Source organism: Lissotriton helveticus, chromosome 6 (genome assembly GCF_964261635.1).
Source record: "Lissotriton helveticus chromosome 6, aLisHel1.1, whole genome shotgun sequence".
NCBI classification, from domain to species: domain Eukaryota; kingdom Metazoa; phylum Chordata; class Amphibia; order Caudata; family Salamandridae; genus Lissotriton; species Lissotriton helveticus.
The window spans coordinates 1,499,190,206-1,499,214,479 of record NC_136067.1 but is presented as its reverse complement, the minus strand read 5'-3'; the positions used below and the strand labels follow the sequence as shown (position 1 = coordinate 1,499,214,479).

Below are 24,274 nucleotides of genomic sequence, written 5' to 3'. Positions count from 1 at the left end.
CACCCCCCCCCAGAACAGGGCCTAGCAATTTCCATCTAGCTCCCGTCCAAACATCCCCAAATAGCAACATTTGACTAAACCCAACAGTAGCCACTGTGGTTATGCCTTAAGGGCAGTAAGGGAGGGTTGGTTGCCAACGGGCAGCCACCCAAACTCCAGGCCCTCTACCGCACGATCGAGCCTTTGGCAAGAAGCATTTCAATGGCCACCCACCTCCCATAAACAATCAAACACTCCCTCCCGATAACATAGAAAGCGTCCCATCAAAGTCCGTATACTGAACTCTCACAGCTCATCGGGTGTCTCTAGCATTCGTCTAGTATTTCCTCCGCCGTTGCTGGAGTGACCACAGGCAAAGGCACACTGTCCGTTTCAGATCGCTCAGTGTCCGAGTGTTCATCACCTTTTCTTGATCCCGCCTCTTCCTGCGATGGAGACCCCCGTTGACCTGATAATGCATTCATCGCTTCCAGGTCTCCCTGTCGTTCTGCCGCCGTTTCCGAAAGTGATGGCCTTCTCAGCCCTCTTTGCCTATTGCGAAGTCGCCGCAATTTCCGTTGTGGCAGTCCCTCAGACTCCAGCCTCGGTCGAGGGGCTAGGACATCCTTGCCGGATTTGTACAGTTCAAGCCAGGCACAGGCATCATCCGGTGTATCAAAGAACCTAGTGGTATCGTCCACAATCACACGCAGCCTAGCTGGGAAGAGTAAGGAATATTGTAGTCCCTCCGCTCTCAATTCTCTTTTGACCGCTAGGAAAGAGGTCCGACGGGGCTGTGTTTCATAAGTATAATCCGGGAAAATATTGACTTTGCTGTTCTCCACCTGATATGGACCATTAGCTCGTGCATTCTGGAGCAGCCGATCCCTGTCCCGGTAGTGTAGCAGTCTAGCTACCACTGGACGCGGGGGGGGCGACCCTGTTGCGGCGGCCTGGCCGGGACCCTATGCGCCCGCTCCAGTGTGTAGAAAGAGGACAGTCCCTCCGGCGCCACCACCGTCTCGAGCCACTCTTCAAGGTAGCGGACCATGTCTCGCCCCTCCACTTTCCCCGGCAGGCCCACTATTCGGATGTTGTTCCGGCGGTTACGATCTTCCGCCTCCTCAGCTCTCCTCTCTAGCGCATCCATGCGATCTAGCACATTGGTCATCGTGGATGTAAGTTCTTTTTGCGCCGGTTCTAGGGTTTGAATTGTGGTCTCTATCAGCTTAACCCTATCCGCCAGTTTGCCATGATCGGCCCGCAGAAGACCCAGTCCTGTAGCCACCTGCGCGATGTCTTGCTTTTTTTTTTTTGAAAGTATATTTTTATTGCAGAATTATGAACAAAACATCGAGAAAAGCAACCATTAGCACCCCCTCCACACAAGGCACCACATGTTTTCTGGAATATACACAGCCCATCAGCCCACATCCCGGAGGCCGGGCGGCGCAAGGTCAATGTCCAACAAGGTTCCTAGTATGTTGCGTAGGGGTGGCTGGTTACAAATATAATCCTGTTTCCGCATTTTATATCCCCACAACTACAACTTCCCCCCCCCAAATATCCCCTAAAGGGTTGTGCTTACCACACAGGTCACACTGAAGCTTACTGAGTTTACCAAGCATAGTCCCGCCTATGTATCAGCGTGAGGACTCACCCGTGTCATACTCTGGGTGCCTACCTCCTAGCTCTAACGTGGCAGTTCACGAACTCCACTACTCCCTCCCCCCCCTGGTTACTGCTGATGTGGGTGGTGGTGACGTGTGTCGGACAGATGGGTACTTCAGCAACAATGATTAAATGTTCATGTTTCTAGTCTCTAGGAACTCAGTTTCCGAAGATCCCTCCTCTGAATCGTCCGTCAAGTAATCACACAAAGCCTGCACAATCGTCTCCCAGGCCCTAGCAGCCTCTATGCCCTTCTCATTCCCCAATCTGGTGGCCTGCCGCATCCTCAGTACACTCTCGCATCTCGACCACTTCAACAGCTCATTCGTCCACCTCCCCATCACAGGTCCTTCCTTGGTTTTCCAGCGCCACGTGATCTCCCTCTGTGCTAACATAAGCCCCAAATCAATGAACTTGCTCGTGACTTTCGTTTTGGCTGTGTGGGGAAACCACAGTAAGAGGCACGCCGCCATATCAAATTCCACCTCCCTATCCGTGACCGCGTTCAGAAGGGCGCCCACCCTGGGCCAATACGTATTCAACTTCGGGCAACCCCACATCATGTGGTCCAGTTCAACATCCGGTGCCGAGCACCGCGGGCATGCCGCGTCCTGCACCTGGAAGTGCCGGCGGAGCTTCCCCGGGGTCAGGTATGCTCTATGTATAAGGAAGAAATGTATTTGTTGGAACCTAGCATTCCTGCTACCCTTCCACGTTCGTTTCAGGATGTGGCCCCATTCAGTGTCCGGAATAGGCTTGCCCACTCTGTCCTCCCAACTGGCTTTCAACGCCGCAAGCGGCTCCAGCCCGTCGTGCAACATCCGTGATTGAAGGCATGTCACCGCCTTAATCGTACCCGCGGCCATCATCACGTACTGACAGGCCGCGGTCGTGTCCGGTTCCGCCAATCCCACCTTCCAGTGTTTCTGCATTGCTGCAGATATCGCCGTATGCAGGATATAATCCCCATCGGGAAGTCCAAATTGCTCCCGAAGCACCGCAAACGGGGCCAACACTCCTTCCATAAACAGGTCACCCACAACATGCAAACCCAGCTCCTCCCATTCCGCCAGCGGAGACCAATCTCCCCCATGTGGCAGCGCCGTCAGCATCCCTATAGGGATCTCCGGGGCATATGGTCTCACTGCTCGCGCCCGCCTCAGGCTCCTGTTCCAGCATAGCCGGAGGGTTTTTTCTTCTAGGGTGAGCTCCCTCAACACCAACCTCTGCTGCATAACAATATAGGAAAGGACATGTCTTTGGATACCCATCCCTCTGAGCTGATCAGGACCTCTAAACTCCCTGGCCACGTTCTGTGTCAGAATTTGAAGCTGGGCTGCCAGGTAGTATAACTCAAAATCCGGCACCGCCATCCCTCCCTCAAGTTTGGGTCGAATCATGGTGTGCAACGCCACCCTACGCCTGCCATGCCCCCAGAGGAACTCAATAATCATCGACCGCAGGTCCCGAAAGATCCGCTGCGGGATCCAAATAGGCAGAGTTCTGAAATAATATAGCAGTCGAGGGAGTGCCACCATTTTCAGCAACGCCACTCGCCCTTGCACCGACAAAGGGAGAGATGCCCAAAAGGACATGCAGCCGCGTAATCCCCTGATGCACCGTCCGATATTTCCCTCCAGGAGGCTCGCCGCATCATGGTAGAGTCGGACTCCTAGGTACGTAAAGCACCTATCCGCCCAGAGCACATTCACCGTAAGGGGGGGGCACTGGGTATCCGCTCGCAATGGGAAGACACAGGGCTTATCCCAATTCACCCTAAGTCCCGACAATTCGCCGAAGGAGGAGAGCAGCCCCACAGCTCCGCTTAAGGCCTCATTTGTATCCTCCAAATACAGCAACAGGTCATCGGCATACAATGAGATGTAGTGAATACTCTCTCCGCAGCGGACTCCCATAAAGGAGTCCCCCGTCCTGGCTAGTGCCGCCAGTGGTTCCATCGCGAGAGCGAACAGAAGGGGAGAGAGCGAGCAACCCTGTCTAGTCCCCCTGCGTACCGGGTAAGCGGTTGATATGAGTGATCCCACTCGCACTCTAGCCGTGGCCAATGAATATAGAACCTTCGTCCAGCGCGCAAACCCCTCACCGAGTCCGAACCTCTCCAGTACCCCATCTAGGTAACACCATTCAAGGCTGTCAAAAGCTTTTTCAATATCCACCGATAAAACAGCCGACGCACTGTCCGAACCCAAGGCATCCTGCAGTATACCGATCAACCTGCGTGTGTTAATGGCCGTGTTCCTTGTAGGGATGAACCCTGCTTGGTCATCGTGAACCAACCTGGTCATATGAGGGAGCAGTCTGGTGGCCAAAATGCGGCTCAAGATTTTGTAGTCTACCGTTAGCATGGAGAGGGGTCTGTACGACGTCACCTCCAGCGCATCCCTACCCGGTTTCAGAAGCGGGATCACCAGCGCCTCCCTCATGGAAACGGGAAGGCTCCCCAGCGTCATCGCCTCCGAGTACACTGCTAGCAATCTGGGTGCCAGTACATCCACATATTTCGCATAAACCTCGATAGGCAGGCCATCTACCCCCGGCGTCCTATTCCTGGCCATCTGCTTAATAGCCCCTCGGATCTCCATTAGTGAAATCGGGCCGCCCAGATCCTTTGCTGGCTCCTCGTCTAGTACCGGAAGTTGCACCGCGCGTAAGTAATCACCTATGGTCGATGGTCCCGCCTCTAGCTGAGTATCATAAAGGTCCGCATAGTACGATTGAAAACGCTCCAGAATGGCCGTTTGAGAATGGACCACCTCCCCTGTGTCGGTTCTAATGCACATAATTGGGCCACTCTTCGGCACCGGGTTAGCAAGCCTCTCCAGCAGGGTGCCCACCTTATCTCTCTCTGCATGGACTTTCAAGAGGTACAGTTTATAATCATAACATCTCAGTCTCTCCGTCTCTCTCGCCACCACTTCCTTCGCTTCCACCAGTCGTCCCTGCAAATCCGGGCATTCAGGCCTACTCCGCTCAATCTTTCTCAGCGCACCTTCCGCTTTCTCCAAATCCGCCAGGACAGTCGTCCGGACATTCGAGAAGTTACCCATGCACACCCCACGCACCACCACCTTCATCGCGTCCCACTCCATTGACCTAGTGGCAGCCGATCCCTCATTCTCTCCAAAATAGAGCGATATACCCTGTCCAACCCTGTCCCCAAACACCAAGTCATCTAGCGTGTCTGGCCGCAGCCTCCAGGTCGGAATCGCAGATCTCGCTCTCTGCCATCTGACCGCCATCAACAAGGGATTATGGTCTGAAATGGTCCTAGCAAGATATTCAGTGTGTGTTACCATGGCAGCTATGGGGGCGCTACATAGTATAGAGTCTATTCTGACATGTAGAGCGTGCAGTGTCGAGTGAAAGGAGTAATCCCTATCGGTCGGGTGCTGTGTCCTCCACACATCTAGCAGACCCCACCTTTCCTGCCAGTCTCTCCTTCGTTCCGACAGCTTATGCACCGGGGAGTCAGCTAACGGTGGATGGGACCTATCCCACACTATATCTGTGATGGAATTAAAGTCTCCCCCTAGGATAATGGGGCCCGCCAAAAAGTGGGCCAATGAGCCCGAGAGAACAGCAAAATAACGGGCCTGGTCCACATTGGGGGCATAAACGCTACATAAGACCACCTCAGTACCCTGCAGCCTCCCCCTCACCGCCACAAATCTGCCTCCAGGGTCCACCACCTGCTCTGTAACCTGGAAAGGAACCCCTGCTCTGACCCATATGAGTAGAGTACCCCCCTCGCAAACGCCGAATAAGAGGTTCCAAACACTTGGCCACGCCACCTTTTCTGCAATGCATCACATTCTAGTTTGGTCAAGTGAGTTTCCTGCAACATGGCAATTTGAACCCCCCTTCTCACCAGGTAGGCATGCACTTTGTACCTCTTCGACATTGTTCTAAGACCCCGAACATTCCATGTGAGACACTTTACATCAGGTAATGATCCCATCGCTGCCGTCTCTTCTCCACCCCACCAGTGTCAACCAACCCACCACATCATAGCAGCAGTACCCTCCCCCCAAACACCCCAACAAACTTCCCCAACCCCACTCCCCAGGACAGGACCTAACAGCACTGCTCTAGCCCCCATCCAAACGCATAACATCACACTCATTCTACTAATCTGTGGTAGTCTCCACAGGGAGCCTTAAGGGCAATAGGGGGATACTCCAGCACCAACCCGTGACGGGCCACCCCTCACCCCTCACCCCAAGCCCATGACCCCATGAGAAAATCACAACAGAGTACCTGCCAAACGCCAACCAGCAGGATAAACGTCCAGCAGTGAAGAACCATCATCATACCCCCATATCAGTCATTAAACAGGCCATCCGCCGTTTGAGGCATGACCGTCGGTCCTGCAGAACTGTCAGCTTCCGAAAGTTCTCCACCTGATTTGCGCCCTCCGCCTTCCGATTCCGAATCCTCCTCCAACTCTCCTTGCTGCGAGCCCGTGATAGTTGCCGTGGCAGCCAATGCTCCCCTCCGTTCCGCCGCCAACAGGTCCTCTCTCATCGCCTGCTTGAGCCTGTCGCGTTTACGGATCCGTTGTGACTTTCGGATCTGGACCGGTCTCTTCTTCTCCTTCCCACCTTTGTGCTGCCGATCAGTCCCCGCCCTGTATGATTCCAGCCACGACCAGGCCTCGTCAGGAGATTGGAAAAAGTGGGTCGTTCCGTCCAGGATCACTCTCAGCCGGGCTGGGAAGAGTAACGAGTATTGGATACCCTCCTCCCTGAGCTCCTTCTTGACCGCAAGGAACGTTGCCCTGTTCCTCTGAACTTCCTGAGTATAGTCTGGGAAGAGCGTGACTTGACTGTTCTCCACCTGGAAGGGTCCTGCCGATCTCGCCCTCTGTATCAACAAGTCACGGTCCTTGAAATGCAAGAGCCTGGCAACCATCGGTCTAGGGGGACGACCCTGCTGGGGCGGACGAGACGGAACCCTATGCGCCCTTTCTATTGAAAAGAACGGAGATAAGCCTTCAGGAGCAACGGTGGATCTGAACCAGTTCTCCAAATACGCTACTGCATCTCCCCCTTCAATTTTTTCCAGCAAGCCCACCACCCGTACGTTGTTCCGGCGGTTGCGACTTTCGGAATCCTCTGCTCGTCTCTCCAGCGCGGTCAATCGGGACAGGACATCGGACAGTTTATGTTCCGTGGTGACCACCGCAGGCTTTAGCTCCTGAAGCAGCAGTTCGTTGTCTTTCACTCTGTCGGAAAGTTTTGCGTGATCCGCCCTCAGGAGACCCAGCCCCGTAGCCACCTGCCCAATGTCCTGGTGCAATGACTCTTTGGTCGCCGCAATCGCCTCCAATATATTATCCAGGCGTGCATTCAGTCTACGTTCCTGCGCTGACGCTTCCGGACACTCCTGAAGAGCGCCAGCCATATCCGGCCCAGCCGTCAAAGTCTGAGTCCGTCCCGCCGCCATGTCGCCATCCACATCCGCCATCTGGAGTAACACACGGGTGCTCACCACAGCCCCTAGGTCGATCTGTTCAACCTATATCAGCAGTCCTCGGGCAGTGTTATCCCCCCTTGTTAGTACTGTCCACGCGCCAGGTGGGGGCGCCCCCCTCCCAACTGTGAGTCGCCTGACGCGTGGGAGAGCACACTAGTTATTAAAGTGATCTGAGACCACGTGCCTTTCTAGGATTAATTCACCTCTGTGTGGGCGGCAGGTCCTAACGATACTCCGGCATTGGTCTGGACCCCACTTTGTCCACTCCCATGTCGACGCTTCCTAGCTGCCCAGTTCTCCGTTGCAGTCCGATGCCGGAAGTCCAGCTGGGGGAAAGGAAATCTCCGCGCCACCACTTCCGCGGGTTCCTCAGTCCGAGCCCCCTCCTCAGGCCGTGCAGGGCCCCCCAGCTGCGCAGCGCCGCGTCCGCCGACGATCTCCCAAGCAGACCACCCCTAACGTTGGGGATATTGTGTGACTCAGCCAGCGCCGCTCCAGCGTGAGAAGCCCTTTCCTCGGCACTCCGCTCTCCACCTTCCCCTCAGGCTCCGAAAGCGTCGGGACGGCGCCCGGGTCCTCCCACTGAGACGCCGATCCACCTTCACTTCGGGGCCCGCTGCACAACGCCGGCGCCCCCCGACACCAGGGCCGCCTGTATCCCTCACCTCTCAGCTCGCTGCCGTGAAGGGCAGCCGGCCTCAGAATTCACCAGGGCAGCAGTGGGGGGAGGGGCCACCAGCCCGCCAGCCTCGGATCCGCGGAGCGCTCACTGCAGCGGTGACAACCCCTGCTCCTCCAATGCCTTCGGGTCGCCGTCCCGTAGTCCGCACACAGCGGCCGCCGAGAGCCCCGTGGCCGGGCAGCCCCTTCGAGCTCCGTCCCTCAAGCTCGGAACATCGTCGCCGCCGCCGCCGCCATCTTGGGTCCCAAGGCACAACTTCACTAGAGCTCCGCTCTGTCTCTCCGCACCGCTGCAGGACAGAATCCAGTCCTGTAATGCTCGCCCCCGTCAGTCCGCTGCGGAGGGCGAAAGCTCAGGACGTTTCGTCGGTCCTGTAGCAGGTATTAACAGGATTAATGCGGGATCCGGGACGGAGCTCCGGGCTCACGCCGCCATCCCAGTCGGCGCTTAGACCACGCCCTCTGCGCGATGTCTTGCTGCAACGCCGTGTGGGTATCCGCTATTGCTGTCAGGATTTTGTCTAGTTGCAGATGCAGTTGGGGGTCCCGTGAGTGGCCGGGGTCAGAGTGATCTCCTTTGTCCGACGTGGGTTGAGCACCACCCTTGTTTCCTTTAGGTTTCCCCATGACGGTGTTGTGTTGTCCGTCGCACCTGTGGTGAATAGAGAGATATTGCCCAGGGCCCGGGCGCTCTGCGCAACCAGCACTCTTTGGACCGTAGTCCAACAACCGTTCTAGGCGCTATCTAGGCACGCCGCATGAACTCGTCCCCCGAAGCAGCGTGGCAGATTGTCCCCAGGAGGCAGTAGGCAAGATCTCACTCCTTCTGGCCGCAGCCGCAGCAAGGCAAGCCGCGCCTCAGCAGCCCGGCTGGACCCAAGTGTTGGGCTAGGTCCGTGTGATGTAATGGACAGTCCAGCTCTGCACCTAGGCTCAGCAGTGAGCCAGTTGTTGGTGTGACTCCTGTCCTGGAATAGCCCCTTCATAGTCCGAAGTCACGTGCACCTCCCAGATTCTGCCCGGCAATTTGTTATCTCTCGCTGCAGTCGCCGATAGGGCCTTGCCCCGCAGGATCGTGTGGCGCGCTCACCACTCGGAGGTCCAGGAGGAGGCCAGGGTCTGCGTGCTCGAAGGGGGGGGGGGATTGGGTGACAAGGGAGCCACTGCGTGCACGATTCGGCGTCGGGGTATCCAGATCACGGTACTCACCAGAGGAGTTTCATCGTATTATGAGCAGTGTATGCCCTCCCAGTGCACTTGGTCACAGCAGTGGGCGTTCCGGGGTCTCCGTTGCGTCCCGCTCCGCTACGCTTCACCGTGGTAGTATTTGGTGTCTCACGCCCGGTGTCCAGGCAAATCCAGCGGCCTCTCACTGAGGTCCTGCCACACGGCCGCGCCCGCACCTCTGTTGGTCCAAGTGGCCTCCACGCACCTCCACCCAGCAGCTCACCCTCCGTGGTCTCCGGAGCCGCTGTCGCCGCCGCTGCCCTCCACTCCGGCGTGCGGCCACTGATTATCACCGCCACAACCTCAGGAGGGGAGTCCTAGTAGGAGCACCGCTCACGGTCAGGCCCCAGGGCCCCAGGCGCCGTCAACGCTTTCGAGGATGAGCCCCTCGCCGCAGGACTCTCCGGTTGTTCGTGGGGAGGCGTCTCTTGTGTGGCAACGTGCTCCTCGATTGCGCCCCCCCCAGCAAGCTATGGCAGTTCAGCAGCAACTCCGGGGGGGTCCGTGAAGGCCCCGTGCGGTGGTCCACTGCATCGATCCCTCAGTCGGCGTTTTCTTGGCCCCAGCCGGAGCCCTGACCTAGCAATCTCAGCTCTGGAGTGGATCTCGGGCCCACTATGCACCCCGCGCCAATCATCCGCCAGGGGGGGGGAGGGGGGGCCGAAGGAATTGTGGCTCCCGCCTTGCCTCTCAGTACGTCAAGTGTTTCAGGCACTGGGCAGATAGACCCTCATCGACGGTACTTGTTTTCCTCCCGTTAACAGTCCCAGGCCTCCTTGCAGATTAAGCCCCGGCGGGAAGGGTTCAACCGCTCCACCCTCCAGGCGATTGCGCTCCGCACCTCCGTTCGGCCCGCAGCAACGGGGCCGCCGGCTCCGGCCCTCCGCTCCCTTGTGCGTAGCTCCCCGCACAATTTTACCTCACTGCGCCCGTTTTGCTTTACTAGCTTCGGAAGCGGAGCGCTTCGGGTCCCGCAGGGCGTCCCGCAGCCGCAGGCAATCGGGGTTTAACTTTTGCCCCTGGCCGCCATCTTGATTGTTGCTACCGGAGCACCCCGGGCGACGCGCCGTCGATCGGTCCCGGGCTTGAAGGGAGAATCTAGCTCCGCCTTGCGGGTTCGCTGTGAGGGAGTCCCTTCCTCCGGTTGGCAAAGTGGGTAGGGGGTTGCCAGAATCGGTTTGGCAGGATAAATGTATGCTCGATCACAGAGCCCAGCGTCTAGGTGACCTCCACCATCAGCGCCCAGACCACGCCCCCATCTCGTGGTGTTTCTTGGCGATGGTTATGTAAACGTTCACGTCTTGGAGGTCTATGGAGTAGAACCAGTGCACCTGGTGTAACTGAGGGTAGATCTGATGCAATGCCAGCTCCCAAAACCTTTCTAGCAGAATCTATTTGTTGGCTATTTTTAAGTCGAGAATGGGTCTGAATTGGTGCTTGTCTTTCTTCTTCACTAGAAAGTACCCAGAGTAGATGCCTGCGCCCCGTTATTTATCGGGAACGACCTCCACTGCATGCTTCTGCAACAAGATGTTTTCTTCCACCCGAAAAGTCGGAGGAGGGTTTGTGAATCCGAGACCATACCCATTTTGAACAATATTCAGAACCCAGGTGTCTTTTGTGATTTTTTTGCCACTCTGACAGAAAAAGTGAGAGGCTTCCCCTAACCGGAGTGGGAAAGGGAAGATTCATGGCTAGGTGCCTGTTGTAGGTTTACCTCCTTGGGCTAGCTATTGAGAGGATCATCCTCTAGACTGCCATCACTGCTGCTGATGGTAAGGGCGTTGCAGTTGTGGCTGCTGGCGACCTTGAAATCAAGGAGAGGTTTGAACCATCTGAGGGTAGAACTGGCGCTAGTACGGCCTGAACGAACACCTTTGTTCTTTTGGCCTCTCTAGGCTGACTGCCTTAAGAGTCTCCATCTCCGATTTTATGTGAGCCATCTCAGTATCTGTATGGCTGCCGAAGAGGATACCTGGAAGGGCAAGATTGATGATCCTTTGTTGAGACTCTGGTTTAAGAATTGTATAGCGGAGACAAGAATGTCTCCTTAACGATATTCCATGACAGTATTCATGTGCCACTAACGGGGAGAGTCCGCTGCAGCACTGGTGACCTGATTGGATACCGTGAGGCCCTCACTGACTACTTCTAGGAAGTCTTCCCATCTGTCCCTGGGAAGACCATCTGCAAATTGTTGGAGAGAGCCCCAGAGCGCTCTATCATATCTGCCAAGGAGGGCAGTATCACTAGCAACTTTCATGGTGGTTGCTGCCATGATGCAAACTTTGCGACCTGCAGCTTTTTGCTTTTCTTATCAGATGGTACTGAGGAAGCAGGAGTTGTAGCACAGTGCTTCTTAGGCGCCACTATGACTACTGAGTCAGGAGGTGGATCTAATCAGAGGAAGAGAGGACCTCGCTCGGCAGTCTGTACTTTCTTTGGAGCCACGAAGGAGAAGTCTTAGTTGAAACTGGGGTCAGGAAAAGCGCCATTGGTGGGTCTAGGAGCCCTGGCATCAACGGAAGTAGTGGTCTTGAGGCCGAATGCTGCTGGTGTAGCGACTCAAAAATAACAGATGCCGAAGACGTGGGGACCTACATCTGTATAATATGCTTTGCAGCTTTTCTCACCAAAACCTCCTGTAATGTTGTGATGTCATCCACCCGAGAAATGCGAAGAGATGGTGAATCAGACAATGTCAGTGAGTAACGCCATGTAGAGCAGGACGTCGAATGCCTTGAACGTCAATGGAGAGAGTGCCTAGAATGATGCCTGTGATGGCGTGAACTGTGGCGCATTCTTGAACGCGATCTAGGTCTCGACGGTTCTGCAGGAGTAGGTATTGGCGCTGATGGAATAGGCGCAGGAGGTGGTGATGGGGGACGCAGTGGTGATGGTGGAGGAGGAAGAGGTGGTGGGGTCAGAGGAGGAAGCGTTAGTGTTGGAAGAGAATCTGGTAATACTATTGATGAAGAGTGGGAGTATACCCTAGAGTATTCAGAGTCTGGAGAAGAATATATTCTTCTTCTCTTCTCCAGTGTCCTCGATGTTGACACATTGACGTTGATCTGCTCTCCGACTGTGATCTCCTTTGATGCCTCGACATTGAACTTCTCCTTGGCGTCAATTGATCTGCCCGTCTTGATGTTGATACACTTCTTGACGTCGATTTGCCTTACTTGATATCAATCTATGCTTTTTCCTTGACATCGAACCAGCCCTGGACAGCGAGCAAGTCGATGCCGTACCTGGTCTCGACGCTGCCCCCTCGACGTCGACCAGGAAAGATGTTGTTTTTGGGCCGCAACCCTCTTTTTGGGGTCTTCCACTTCCTTCAGATGTAGATGGCAGAGTTCTGGTAGAGACTGACCCTTTCCTCACTCTGCGGTCTCATCTTGAGACTGTACTTACTGTCTGCGCTGTTCCACCGTGCCGCAAAGACAGTTTTTCCCCCTTTCTTGAAGGGTGCAGCATGAAACATTCTTGCAGTGCTGGCAATGGTCAGTATCATGACTAGATGGAAGACGGAGAATACAGACGTTGTGAGGGTCCGATTTTGCCTTTTTTCTCCCACAGGCAGGGCACTTGTTAAGTTAAAAGAGAAGGCATATTAAATGACAAAATGCCCTCATTTTCTGTTGAAAAAAGTCAGAAATAGTGAATGAATGATAAAATATGGAATGAGTCTGGTTTTACAAAACTCTACTGGAGAATTTTAAAGAAAAAAGCCTAAAAGGCAGAGCTCAGTGCTTCACGATCCTGCAACCAGGTGCCGGAAAAAAGAACTGAGGCAACTGTCACCTGCTACGCATGATGGGACACTGGTGGTCTGCAGGTCCTCAAAGGCACAGACACTTTTAAAACTCACGGAATAGCATCCAATGAGGCTACGCTGTCACTGCTATCTTTTATCTTCTACCTTTACCAAAACATCTTGAAAGCATACATTAGTAGATACGACAACTCATGATTCTGTTCCTTCATTAGTTACAGATGCAGGTGTAACTTCCCTGATTTGCTAAACCCATTCTTCACCTTCTGGACTCTTCTATGCTCTGTTCTCGAGTTCATACAGAGTTTTCTCTCCTGAGGACAGCCTTCGGTGTAAAGCCCCCAAATCCCCTGTCTTCTCTTGGAATCTTCTAGCACCCACTTCATAGAGTACATCTTATTCTCAATCTGCTGTGTAGTGTCTTACAGATCGTACAGACCAGCCGTAATCAGTGATTCTCCCAGATTGACAATTATTCATAATACACACTCTTATGGCACAAATATTACCCCAAGACTTGATGTGAGTTAGTGGTTTCGGCGTGAAAAAGTATGTTTCTCTTTTCCCGCACCTAGTCTATTTGCTTTTTTTTCTAGAAGGTATTGCTCTAGGAAGGGAATAATAGCATTGTTTAACTCTCAGTTTATCATAACTTCCAGGTGTGAGAAAGTGCCATCTTTCTTGCATTGGTATGCCCCCACTTTTTTGCTGAACTGCTGATGTGCTTTGACTGAGTGTGTCCTGGGCTCCTGCCAACCAGGTACCCATGCCTCTGTTCCTTTCCTAAAGCTGTGTTGAAGCAAAGCCCAATTGGCATCTCTGGCCACCTATCAGCCCCTAGTAAATGGTACCCTAGGTACTCAGGGCATGATGACCAGAGAAGACCCCTAAGGGCTACAGCACTTTTTGTGCCACCCTTAGGGACCCTGTACCCTGACACCCACACACTGCCTTTGCAGGCTGAGTGTCTAAGTACAGAACTAAACAGAGAGTCGGCATGGCACACATCCCTGTGTGCCATGCCCACAAACCCCACTGCCCTGGAATACATCAGTCACCCCTCTAGCTGGGTGCCCTATGGCAGTGGTGTGGGCATGGGTGCATGAGCCCTGTGCCCCTACAGTACCCAGGGGCCCTGTTAGTGCAGTGCTGCCATTTAAGAGTATATGGTGCTGGGAGGTAGTCATTACGAACTCCACAGCATCATGATGGCTTCACTGAAGACTGAGAAGTTTGGTATCAAACTGCTCAGCACATTAAACCCGCACTGATGCCAGTGTGAGGTTTAATGTAAAATGCACCAGAGGGCATCTTAGAGATGCCCCCTGAAACCTAACCTACAATCGACGTCTGGACTGAGTGGCTGCCACACAGCAGACCTGTTGCTGGACCCCTGGGTGGAGAGCGCCTCGCTCTCTTGGACCTGCAACAATGCACATCCTGGGCGAGGTGCTAGGTCTTCTCCCCCAGGATGGGCAGGGGGAAGCTTCAAAGGCATGCCACCTCTGTGAGCTTCTCCAGACCATTTGCTGTACCCAGAAACTGGCCCCCACCAGTTCTGACCCCCACTCTGGCGGGAAGACTAGCGGGAAACCCTACGTCAGGAAAGGGGGGTGTGCCAGCCTGTGCCAACCCCACCCCTCAGGTGGGGGAGGCGAGGTGAAGCACGACCCCGGGCTCCAACCATCTTGAAGATGGGGAGCACATCACAATCACAGCTAGGTTCCTGCCCCCTCCCACCGGAGAGGAGCAGGCTAGGGGGTGTACCCACCCCAGGACAGGGACCTATTGGTCCTCGCCCTTGCCCTACCTGTAACACCCCTAAATTCAGTATTTAGGGGCTCCCTGAACCTTCCTTCCTTGGATCCCAATAAGAAAAGAAGAAAGAAGATCAAGAAGAAGACGACCCGCCGTGCAGCTGCTCACAACAGGACGACGCCCACTGACTTGGCCCCAGCCCTACCGGCCTGTCGATCCTGGAACCTGCTCCTGCTTAATCCTGCGGACAGCAACCTTGGGACACCCGGAGGACCTGCCGGCCTTGACTCTCTTAAAGAGTGGGACTCCCATAAGCAGAGGCTCTGCTTCAACAACCAACCCCTGGTTCCAGCCAGGAAGCTCAAGACCTGCCCACTCTGCACCCGCCAAGCCCGAGTGATCCAAGACCACGAGGACATCCCCCGACTACTGGGACCCGAAGTCCAGTGCCCAAAGACCCTCCTCCACGAACCAGATGAAGCCTGCAGCCCAGGGCCGGACTGGCTACCGGGCAGTTGTGTGTGCTGCCGAGCAGGGGGGTGCTTTCGATGATGGGGACCTGTGTGTGCAAAACGAAATTCGTTTTGCTTTTTTTTTTTCAAAAGCGCACGCAGGTCCCCATCAACGAAATATGCCCATACCACAGAGAAATCATCCCCCTGCTCGGCAGCACACACAACTGCCCGGTAGCCAGTCCGGCCCTGCTGCAGCCTCAGAACCAGGGACCCCTCCGACCGCGACCAGCCGAGGTAAGATTTCCCGACACCCAAGGACACCCCTGCACCCGGCGCCCTGCGGCTCCCTGTGCCTTCCTTTGGGGTACCTGCCTCTTCTCCAGGATCCCAACTTACCTCTCAAAGTGGTGGTCACACCTGAAGAATCACCGTCCCTGAGTCTGCAGCCTTTGTTCCCTTTTTACCTTTCCCATTGAATAACATTGGGCGCCCGACGGCTCAAAAGCACCCTGCACCCAGCCGCCCGAGTGCCTCTGGCAGTGCAACCTTTGCCCTATCCTACTTCCCCATTTGCCCTGAGCAAGTGACCAGGAGCCCAGCTCCCACAGCCGCGTGGCTTGCTAGCCAGCAGCCACCAACCGAAGGCCCCCTGCCCCTCATTGGCTAACATTGGGCCTAACTACCTCTGCACCCGGCTGCCCCTGTGCCGCTGAGGGTGAACCAACTGTACCAACCTGTACCAACCTGATCCTGGGGGACCCCTGAGTATATGCCCAGAACCTTAACTTCAGCAGCCGAGTACTCACCTGGAAACCGGTAACTCACTTACCTGCCATTGGATAACAATGAAGTTTTGAAAACTTAAAATATTCCTATAAAATCAGCCGAGTAACGAACTCCGAAGTACTCACCTGTGATCAGGGGAGAAGCCAGTACTGTACCTTGTAGCCCAGTACTGAACCACAAACGTAATCCGAACCGGGTTTACCATTAACCTGTATTTTCTCCGTAGGAATCCATTGTCTGCTTTTCTATGAAATTTCTTGTCTACTTTTGAAAACCTGAAATATTCTTTAAAATTCGCACATACTACTGAAATGTAATTACTCACCTGTCCTAAGTAGAGATCCCAGTGCTGGACCTAGGAGCCCAGTACTGGATTACAAAAGTAACGAGAACATACTTTACCTGTAACCTGAATTTTCTCCCATTGGATAACATTGCCAGATTTTCACTGAAAGGTTTCTAAGTGTGAACTTTTGAAATACCCTTTTATTCCATAAAAGTCATTGCAATAACCAAAACGTTTTTACTAAGCTGTTTCCCGCTTAGACCCCAGGACTGAATCTAGGATCCAGTCTTGGACTTACAAAAGTAAATTGCAAAGTAATCCACTGTAATTGTGTAGAAAAACCCATTGAGCTCAATGCTAAATTGTATGTAGAACTGTGTTGCCTATTGCAACCCTTGTACTTCTTGTGTTTACAAAGTCATTGCCTTTCTGCAAAACAATAACCTGAGATTACTCATCACTGAGAAAAATATATTTTGATACCTGTTGGTTCTAAAAATAAGACAACTATATATTTTGATATAAAAACAATTGGCCTGGAGTTCAGTCCTTGAGTGTGTGAGGAAACCTTTTGCTGACTGAGTGTGTACAACAAATGCTTTACACTGTCCTCTGGTACTGGCTTACTGCTCGACCAAGCTACCACTTTTGAGAGTTAGGACAGCCCTGACTTTAACCTCTGTTATTCCTCCGGGGTTGGTGGCTCAAATGGTTAGAGCGGCAGACCCTGATGCAGAGGTCTGGTCCGGGACCAGGATTCAATACCCGCCTCGGTGGGTCTTGGGCTCAATTTCCTCGGACCTGATAATTCTCCCCTTGGTGCCTATTCTAATCATGGGTCCCACTCTGCAACTCTGGGCAATAGCTTGCTTAATCTCCACAACGGCCCCAACAGCGCTGGGATGCCTGGCTTCACCTTGGGGTGCCCAGGAGTGGACATTTCACAGGGAAAAGCCAGGAAGGGTTCCTAAGCGGTATACGGATAGCGCCGGGACACTTCCGTTGGAGGTAGCTGTGCGCTTTACAAATGCTGGCATTTACATTACATTACATATACACACTGCACCTTACTTTGGTCCAGTACATATAGAGCCACTTTTTCACACCAGGTCTTTCTCAGCTCTTGTTTTTGGTCTGTCCTACAAATAGTGGGAGTGGTGGCCTTTCACTGGCTCTGCTGATGCCCTCCAGTCTGCCAGCTCCTCTGCAACACTCTCCATCATTGCTATGTTTGGATTGTGGTCTAATATGTTACCCTTTAGTTATGCTGAATAACTAGTAGGTTATCTCTCCTTTTACCCTCTGGTAATCTCCTCCGGATCAGTGGCCCAGTTTTGCATATGGTTTAGAGAGCCTAATGGATGCTACCATCTAGGGCACAGATGTAATGCATGTAGGCTTTAACCTCTCGCTAAATGCAGGTGTTTGGTGGTTGCCTGGGGATAAGAACCAGTTTGCAACCACTGCTGCCTACCTCTTAGCCCCAGAAACACTAGTCTTCAGACATGCTGCAAACCTTCAATTTCCCTGCTGAACTTGTAATTCCGATTTGGCAGGGAAATGCCATTAATGGACAAAAAAGAATCTACAAGTAACTTGTAACTAGTATGTAAATGCCCTGCTGCTTTCAGTATTGTTTGCCTTTACATTTATTTATTTTCAGCAGCAGGGCATCTTGACAAGGAATACTTTACATTGTGATGATATTGTGGAACAACATAGGACAGTAGCAGTGTTAGGTGGATGCATAGTGAAGATGATGAGGTTTAAAGAATGGTGGATTTTCAACAATTACATATCAACACAGAAATGATGTGAAGTTGAATTATTTAGTGAGCTTCTCTTAAGGGGAAGAGTCCTTGAAAGGAATTTTGAATGACGCAAGTAGAGGGTAGAACATAATTCTGTAGAAAGAGGAAGTTTAAGTGTAGCTAGGAAGATTTTAGTGCTGAATGGAATTTGTGAAAAGAGACTTATATGCTTAGTGTTTCCGATGATTAATTTGTGTAGGAGCCATTGAAGGATTTGAAGACTAGAATACGTAGCTTGTAAAGAGCTGTTTATACCTGCCAACCGACTGACTCTTTTATGGTTCTGAGAAGTAGTAGTGTGTCTGGGAAAATTATTTGGAGTCATTCTCACAAAGTGAAGAACCTTGTCTGGGCGTGGGTGAACGAGTAGAAGCAGAAGCTAGCTGGCCATTACAGTCTTCAAGATTTCTAAACAAGAGTGAGTAGATGATTGTTTTGGCTGCATGAAATTAAATGTTTTGTGTGTTTTTATTTGTTATGTTCAGCAGTTGAGTGCTTCTCTAGCAGTGTTGGTTATCAAAAAAATCAAGATCATTGAGGGTTTGAGGTGCACCCCATAGTTTCTGGGTGAAGATATCATGATTAGAATACCTGTGGGGAAAAGAATGAGAGACGGGTACAGCTGTAATAAAATAGATTATTTCTGTTTTGAATGATGAATTTAACATGAGTGACTGTAGTGCCATCCAGTATCTGTTGGCTGTGTGAAACTTTGAGATCCGTGTATGGAGATGAGGAGTAAAACTAGCAAATTATTTAAATAAATATTTGTGTATCGTCTGCATATAGATGATAGGAGAAGCTGAAGGAGTTGACAATGCTACCAAGGAATGGAGTGTAGAGGCATAATAGAAGCAGACCAAGAATTGAGGAAGTGGAGAGCCAGTAGCACCAGTTTACCGAACAGGAACAATTTGGAAGTATAGTTAAAACCATTTCAAATTGGAGCCTGTGATCTCGGTGTTGGATAGGATGAATAGTACAGTGGAGTGGGGTGATATGCAGTGTAAAATGTGGCTTAAGAGATTGAGAAGTTTAAGAAGAAAAGACAGATGAATATGATAGGCACAGGTTATGATTTTGCAGGAGACAGGGCAAGATTTTGATTTCTAATTGAAGAGGGTCTTAGAAGATAGTAGTGAAGGCAGGTGTTGAGAAAAATAAGGAACAATTGTTCAAAAAGTTTGCCAATAACTGAAGCAGAAAGTTAAGTGGGTAGTTTTAAGGGGCTGTAAAGTCAGCAGCTTTCCTCTTTTTTAAAATAGAGATAAGACCACTGTAGTTTTGAATCACAAAGGGTAAGTGCCTGTATTGAAGAAAAACGTTGGGCAGGATCATAAACCAGGATGTTTGATAATATGAAATTTTTCGAGATGAGGGTTAACAGAGACATATTGTCGTTTTTCTGCGTGATCTATATTTGTATCTTTTTGCCACGGTTAGATACAGTGATCCGTGCGATTAAACAGAGCATGTTTTATGATTTTGCTGGATTATGATGAAATGTAACTGTATTTTATGACTTTTATGGTTTTATCAATTTTAAAAACTGCATAACATGTATATTGATTAATAATATGATGACTGAAAGGGTCGGATGAAGAACACAAGGAACTGGCAGACCTCAGAATAGGAACAAAGTCACTTGGAGATGTGTTATATTAGGTAGGGGTGTGCCAGAATGGGTAGGAGGTGTGTAAAAGATGTAATATAGCATAGTAGGCCTTGATAATATTTTTGCTAGATGGCTCCTACTACCGGGGATCTTTGAAGAAAAGCAAAATGCAGTATTTTCACTAGAGAAGAAGGATTGTGTGTGAGGAGAAGTGTAAATTGAGTGGCAAGCAGTTGAGTGGTGGGAATGAATTGAAGACATGACGTGCTGATAATGGGAGGATTTGAGCTTTGTGTGGTTGGGTGTGAGGGTGCTTAAGGCATGTTTGTGTGCATTGAGGTGTTTGCTTCAGGATTTTGCCAATATAGTGTGTGCATCTGAGTTCTTGAAGCTTACATATTGGCAGTTATCCAGAGCTTTGGCCAAGTTTTTTTAAGGGTGAAGGTTGAAACAATTTCTAAGGTAATAAGTTGATATGAGGGTGATTCTAAGTGGTTTACCCATCAGTTTTGTGAAGTGTGTTTTCGTCAGCCATTTGAGAAGAAGTAATTCACCTTTAAAAATGTCACTGGTAATACCTTTTCTGTTGTTACTTTCAGCAGGCCTCGTCACGAGATCCATCACCATTCACGTAAGTGTACTTTTCAAACCTAAAGGTTCTACTTTTGAAAGTAAACCACATAAGCAACATCGTGTTTTGTTTTCATTTCAATAGTGTAAGCTCGCAGAAGAGTAAGTGGGATTCTACCAGGTCACTGAGATTTAATCAAGATGCACAGAGAGAGGAAGGCAAGTTGTATTTAAAATGGTAATAAGTATTATTTTAAGAACATAAATTGTGTAGTTTTTCTATGTTTGGTAAGGTTGCTAAATATGAAAGTCATACTTTCTATGCAGGTAAAATTATGTTATATGGTGTTCTAGACCACCCTGATGGCTAGATTGATTGAAATAAGTCTTCCTGAATTGCTCAATCAAGCTTAACACATTCTCATCTATGGCCCTTGAACATAAACAGAAAGTCCTGTAACTAATGACCCTCCGGAAACCTGAACTGAAAAGTGTCCTTATGCTGACCCAGTCTTTGACGAGTGGTGCACTTGAGCAACATCTAGTCTTGATATCCATCATGTCCTCCAGCTGTGAATAATTTCTCACAATATCATGAAAAGTACTGGTTCTCAAGAAAATTACTACCCTCTAGGCCATTAGTATTAAAAAGAATTGAAGCAGATCTATGGTCCAATCAAACTTTTAAAATACCATTAACAGTATAGTGATGGATTGCACGGATTTGATCTTGCAGGTTCACAGCTAGAATGTACATGGAGATGTTTATATGCTTTTCCTTTTTGAAATCAATAAAACATTTAGACCATAAAATACCAATAACAGTGTTGCAACCCTAAAATGTTCATAAATGTGAAACAAACACCATGCCCATAGATGGAAGATTGGTAAGTTTTGAAAGAATTGAGAATGTCTGATGTTGTGAAAATAGTGTATCTGTCTCACAACATTTCTGTAATGTTATGGAATTTTTATGCAAAACATATTCACAATGTACGCAGAGATTCAGAAGAAAAGTTTCAGTTGCACACAATTAAAGCTCCAACTTCAATACAAAAGTAGTTGAGACCATAAGGGCAAACAATCATGTTTGCATAACCAGGTCTGTCCTGAATGGGCATCTTTTACACTTCACTGATCTTGGGTGGATCCGGTCGAGCTTGAAGAAAGCTGTCCTAACACCATTGCGAAAGACGCCCCCAAGGCAGACTCCTTGACAAATTAAAGGGCTATTGCTGATTTATTTTACCTAGCTAAGAGTCTCAAATAGTCAATTAATAGCTACAAGGTTACTTAATAACTTTCAGACACACTTTCTTCAAGCTCACGGCTCAAAATCTGTCATCACTTTAACCCTTGCTGACCTGGGACTGGAAATGACTGCCAAGTGGTGCTTTTGATACAGTCCATTATGCTGCACTTCTAGAATATCTCAAGCTCTGTTATCTTTAAGGTGAGATACTGGCTTGGGTGGCATTTTTCCTTCTAGGTACATAAAAGATAGTTATAATTTTACCTCCTTAGTCCACACTACAAAGTCTGTCATGTGGATTAGTGGTCAATCCTTCACCAGCGTACTTCTATTTCAGTAGGTAGTTATAATTTGGATCATGTTTCCCTAGGAAAAGTGTATTTTGACTTGCCTATATCTTTGGTGCCGTTGGATGGATCTTTGCGAACTTTTCCAAAAAAGTGCACCGGTGAATCTTGTTGCGCATTGAAAGTTTCAGCGCTATTCGTGAAGCAGGGGCTGAGAAAGTTCGGTTAAATAAAGGGTGCGTTTGCAATGTTAATTCTATTAGGACCTGTCAACATGCCTACAGCCTCAATCACTGAACGTAATTACACCAAATGTGGAAGTAAGCTCTATTTGGTTACGCAGATCAGGATTTCAGTTATTTGGTGTAAATCCATTCAGTAGTTGTTGAGAATGTTATTGTTTTTAAAAGTAAGTGATCTCTCTGGTCACGATTATTTTGTGAAAAAAGACTAGCTCATGCCGGGAAATGCAGAGCTCTGATTGGCTGCCAGGAAGTGTTGACCGCCATCTTGGGACTCTGCTTCAGCCAAGTCTCAAAAGAAAATGTAGAAAAAAGGGGGTGCGGTAGGAATGCCCTGATCCCATAAAGTTGGTCGACCCCACCAGACCAAAAATTGCCGCAATATTTGTGAATTTGCGGCAAAAAAGCAAGCACAGGCTCCTAATCATGCTTTGAATAACCCCTGGATGGGCCAGGTCTCAAGTCCATTTCATAAAAATAGTAGGGGGGCGCAAGGGCCCCTCTGTAGGGCTCATGTACGCCCTGGGGACCGCCACCTCCCCGAGGCACTTCTTATTATGCATGCGGGGTGGGCCTGCACAGCCTGTCCGCTCCACGGGGACTGACACTTCCCTGGGGGAAAAGTGATTAAAAGAATGCAGGGTGCCTGCACAGGGTCCCTGCTGCCCCGGGGACCACCAACTTCCGGGAGCACTTTACAGTATGCATGCAGGTGAGCCCACTGGCCCTGCCCACAGCCCTGGGGTCCACCCCCCCCCAGTCTAGTTATCAAATGAATTCGGGAGGCCCATGCGGCCCCCTGCAGCCCTGGGGACCACCACCTCCCTGGTGCAATTTATCAAAAATAACAGGCCACGTAACCCAACCGTCCCCCTCCCAGAGCAGCCCGGTGGGGTGCTACATTTGGGTATAAAGAATCCAGGTAATCTAAAAACTACTGTAATAATACTTACCTAAGTTGAGATTGTGATAAAGTAAGGGTTGCCTGCCATCCATGTCATTCTTTGGCATTAGTGCTAGTGGGTTACCACCCTTCAGGAGTGCTAAGAGGCCAATGCTATGAGCTAAAAAAATGTTAATCCCAGGTTAAGCCTCCAAGCAGCTAAGGTCTAGCGCGAGTTGTTGATTTATTTGACAGTCTTAATCAATGCTTCTTTTCCAGTCCTCATTCAAGAATTGCTTTACAGGTATTCAAGTAATGTTTATCTTGCATACTAGATTATAATCTTCTCAGTGTCCGAGTCATAGCTAGCTAAATGACTAAAGACAAAAATGAGAGTCTGATACTCCAGATTGGGTGAAAAACGGGAGGGCAATTTTTTTCACTTCCCTACTGGACATATAAGAAAGTTTTGGTCAAATCAATAACTGTCCGATAGCAACCTTGGTCTCAAATATCGTTCAACGTTTTCACAGATTTTTCGTTTTTTAAAAGATGACCACCATTACAGTAGCCATGAATTATACCACTAAATTAAGCACAAAGCTACCAACTTCTATAGACTTTGCAAGCCAGTTAATTTCAAAGGCATATCGTTTACATGGATTACCCATGAAAATCATAGCAACCCATGGAAATCAATTCAATTTACAATTTTCAGTTACAGAATCCAACTTTAGCAACAGCATACTATCCTTAAATGTATGGGCAGGCCGCACAACTCAACATGACCCTAAAACAGTATTTGAGTTGTACCTAAACTTATCACTCTAGATTAATTCCAATACCACAACTGCCATCCTTAGCACTCACTCAACAAATTAGTATGAACCATACAATAAATACAAAATGATTCCTACCATCATCTTTAAATTTCTCAACAACATTATTAGAGATAGGAAAATTATAAGGTGAGGAAGACACAACATGAACACAATATATTACACAGTCTGGGTGTCCAACAAGACTTTAATTTTTCTTAAGATACAAGAAATATTTCAAACAACCTTTGTTGGACTATTCAAAATAATTAAGATAATAAATCTAGTAGCTGTCAAACTGGTACTGCTTGTGAGATGGAGAATTTATCCAGTGTTTCATATATATTTATTGAAGCCATTATATTCCAAAATGTAAAAATTTAGTAGACCACCAGCAATATTGTGAAGGGGCCAAGACGGAAACCGTTCTACGGCATTTCTGCATAGAGGAGGGGAAAGTGTTAGAAAGCTCAACGCGCATTCCTGAGGATCAGTGTCCGTTACTTTAGGAAGGAAAGTATGTCTCAACTAGAAGCATAGTCAGTCTAACACTAGTGCTTGTGCGATAACAAGAGTTTGGTGCACTTAGAATTACACGTGCCGCTCGAGGCAGACACTTTGCACATGTCCTCATAGACCAAGGCTCTGTAACTCCTTGCTACAATATCCTACTGGTAAATTC

At 50.0% G+C, this 24,274-nt stretch overlaps 1 protein-coding gene across 3 annotated transcripts in view; it reads left to right on the top strand.

The window, feature by feature from the left end:
• Window positions 1-24,274, top strand: part of SANBR (SANT and BTB domain regulator of CSR) — a 330,259-nt gene that overhangs the window by 230,797 nt on the left and 75,188 nt on the right. For all 3 annotated transcript variants that reach the window (XM_078649295.1, XM_078649294.1, XM_078649296.1), the window contains exons 17-18: window positions 20,140-20,171; window positions 20,256-20,329. In XM_078649295.1, the coding sequence (XP_078505421.1) occupies window positions 20,140-20,171; window positions 20,256-20,329 (106 nt within the window). The remainder of the gene's footprint in view (window positions 1-20,139; window positions 20,172-20,255; window positions 20,330-24,274) is intronic.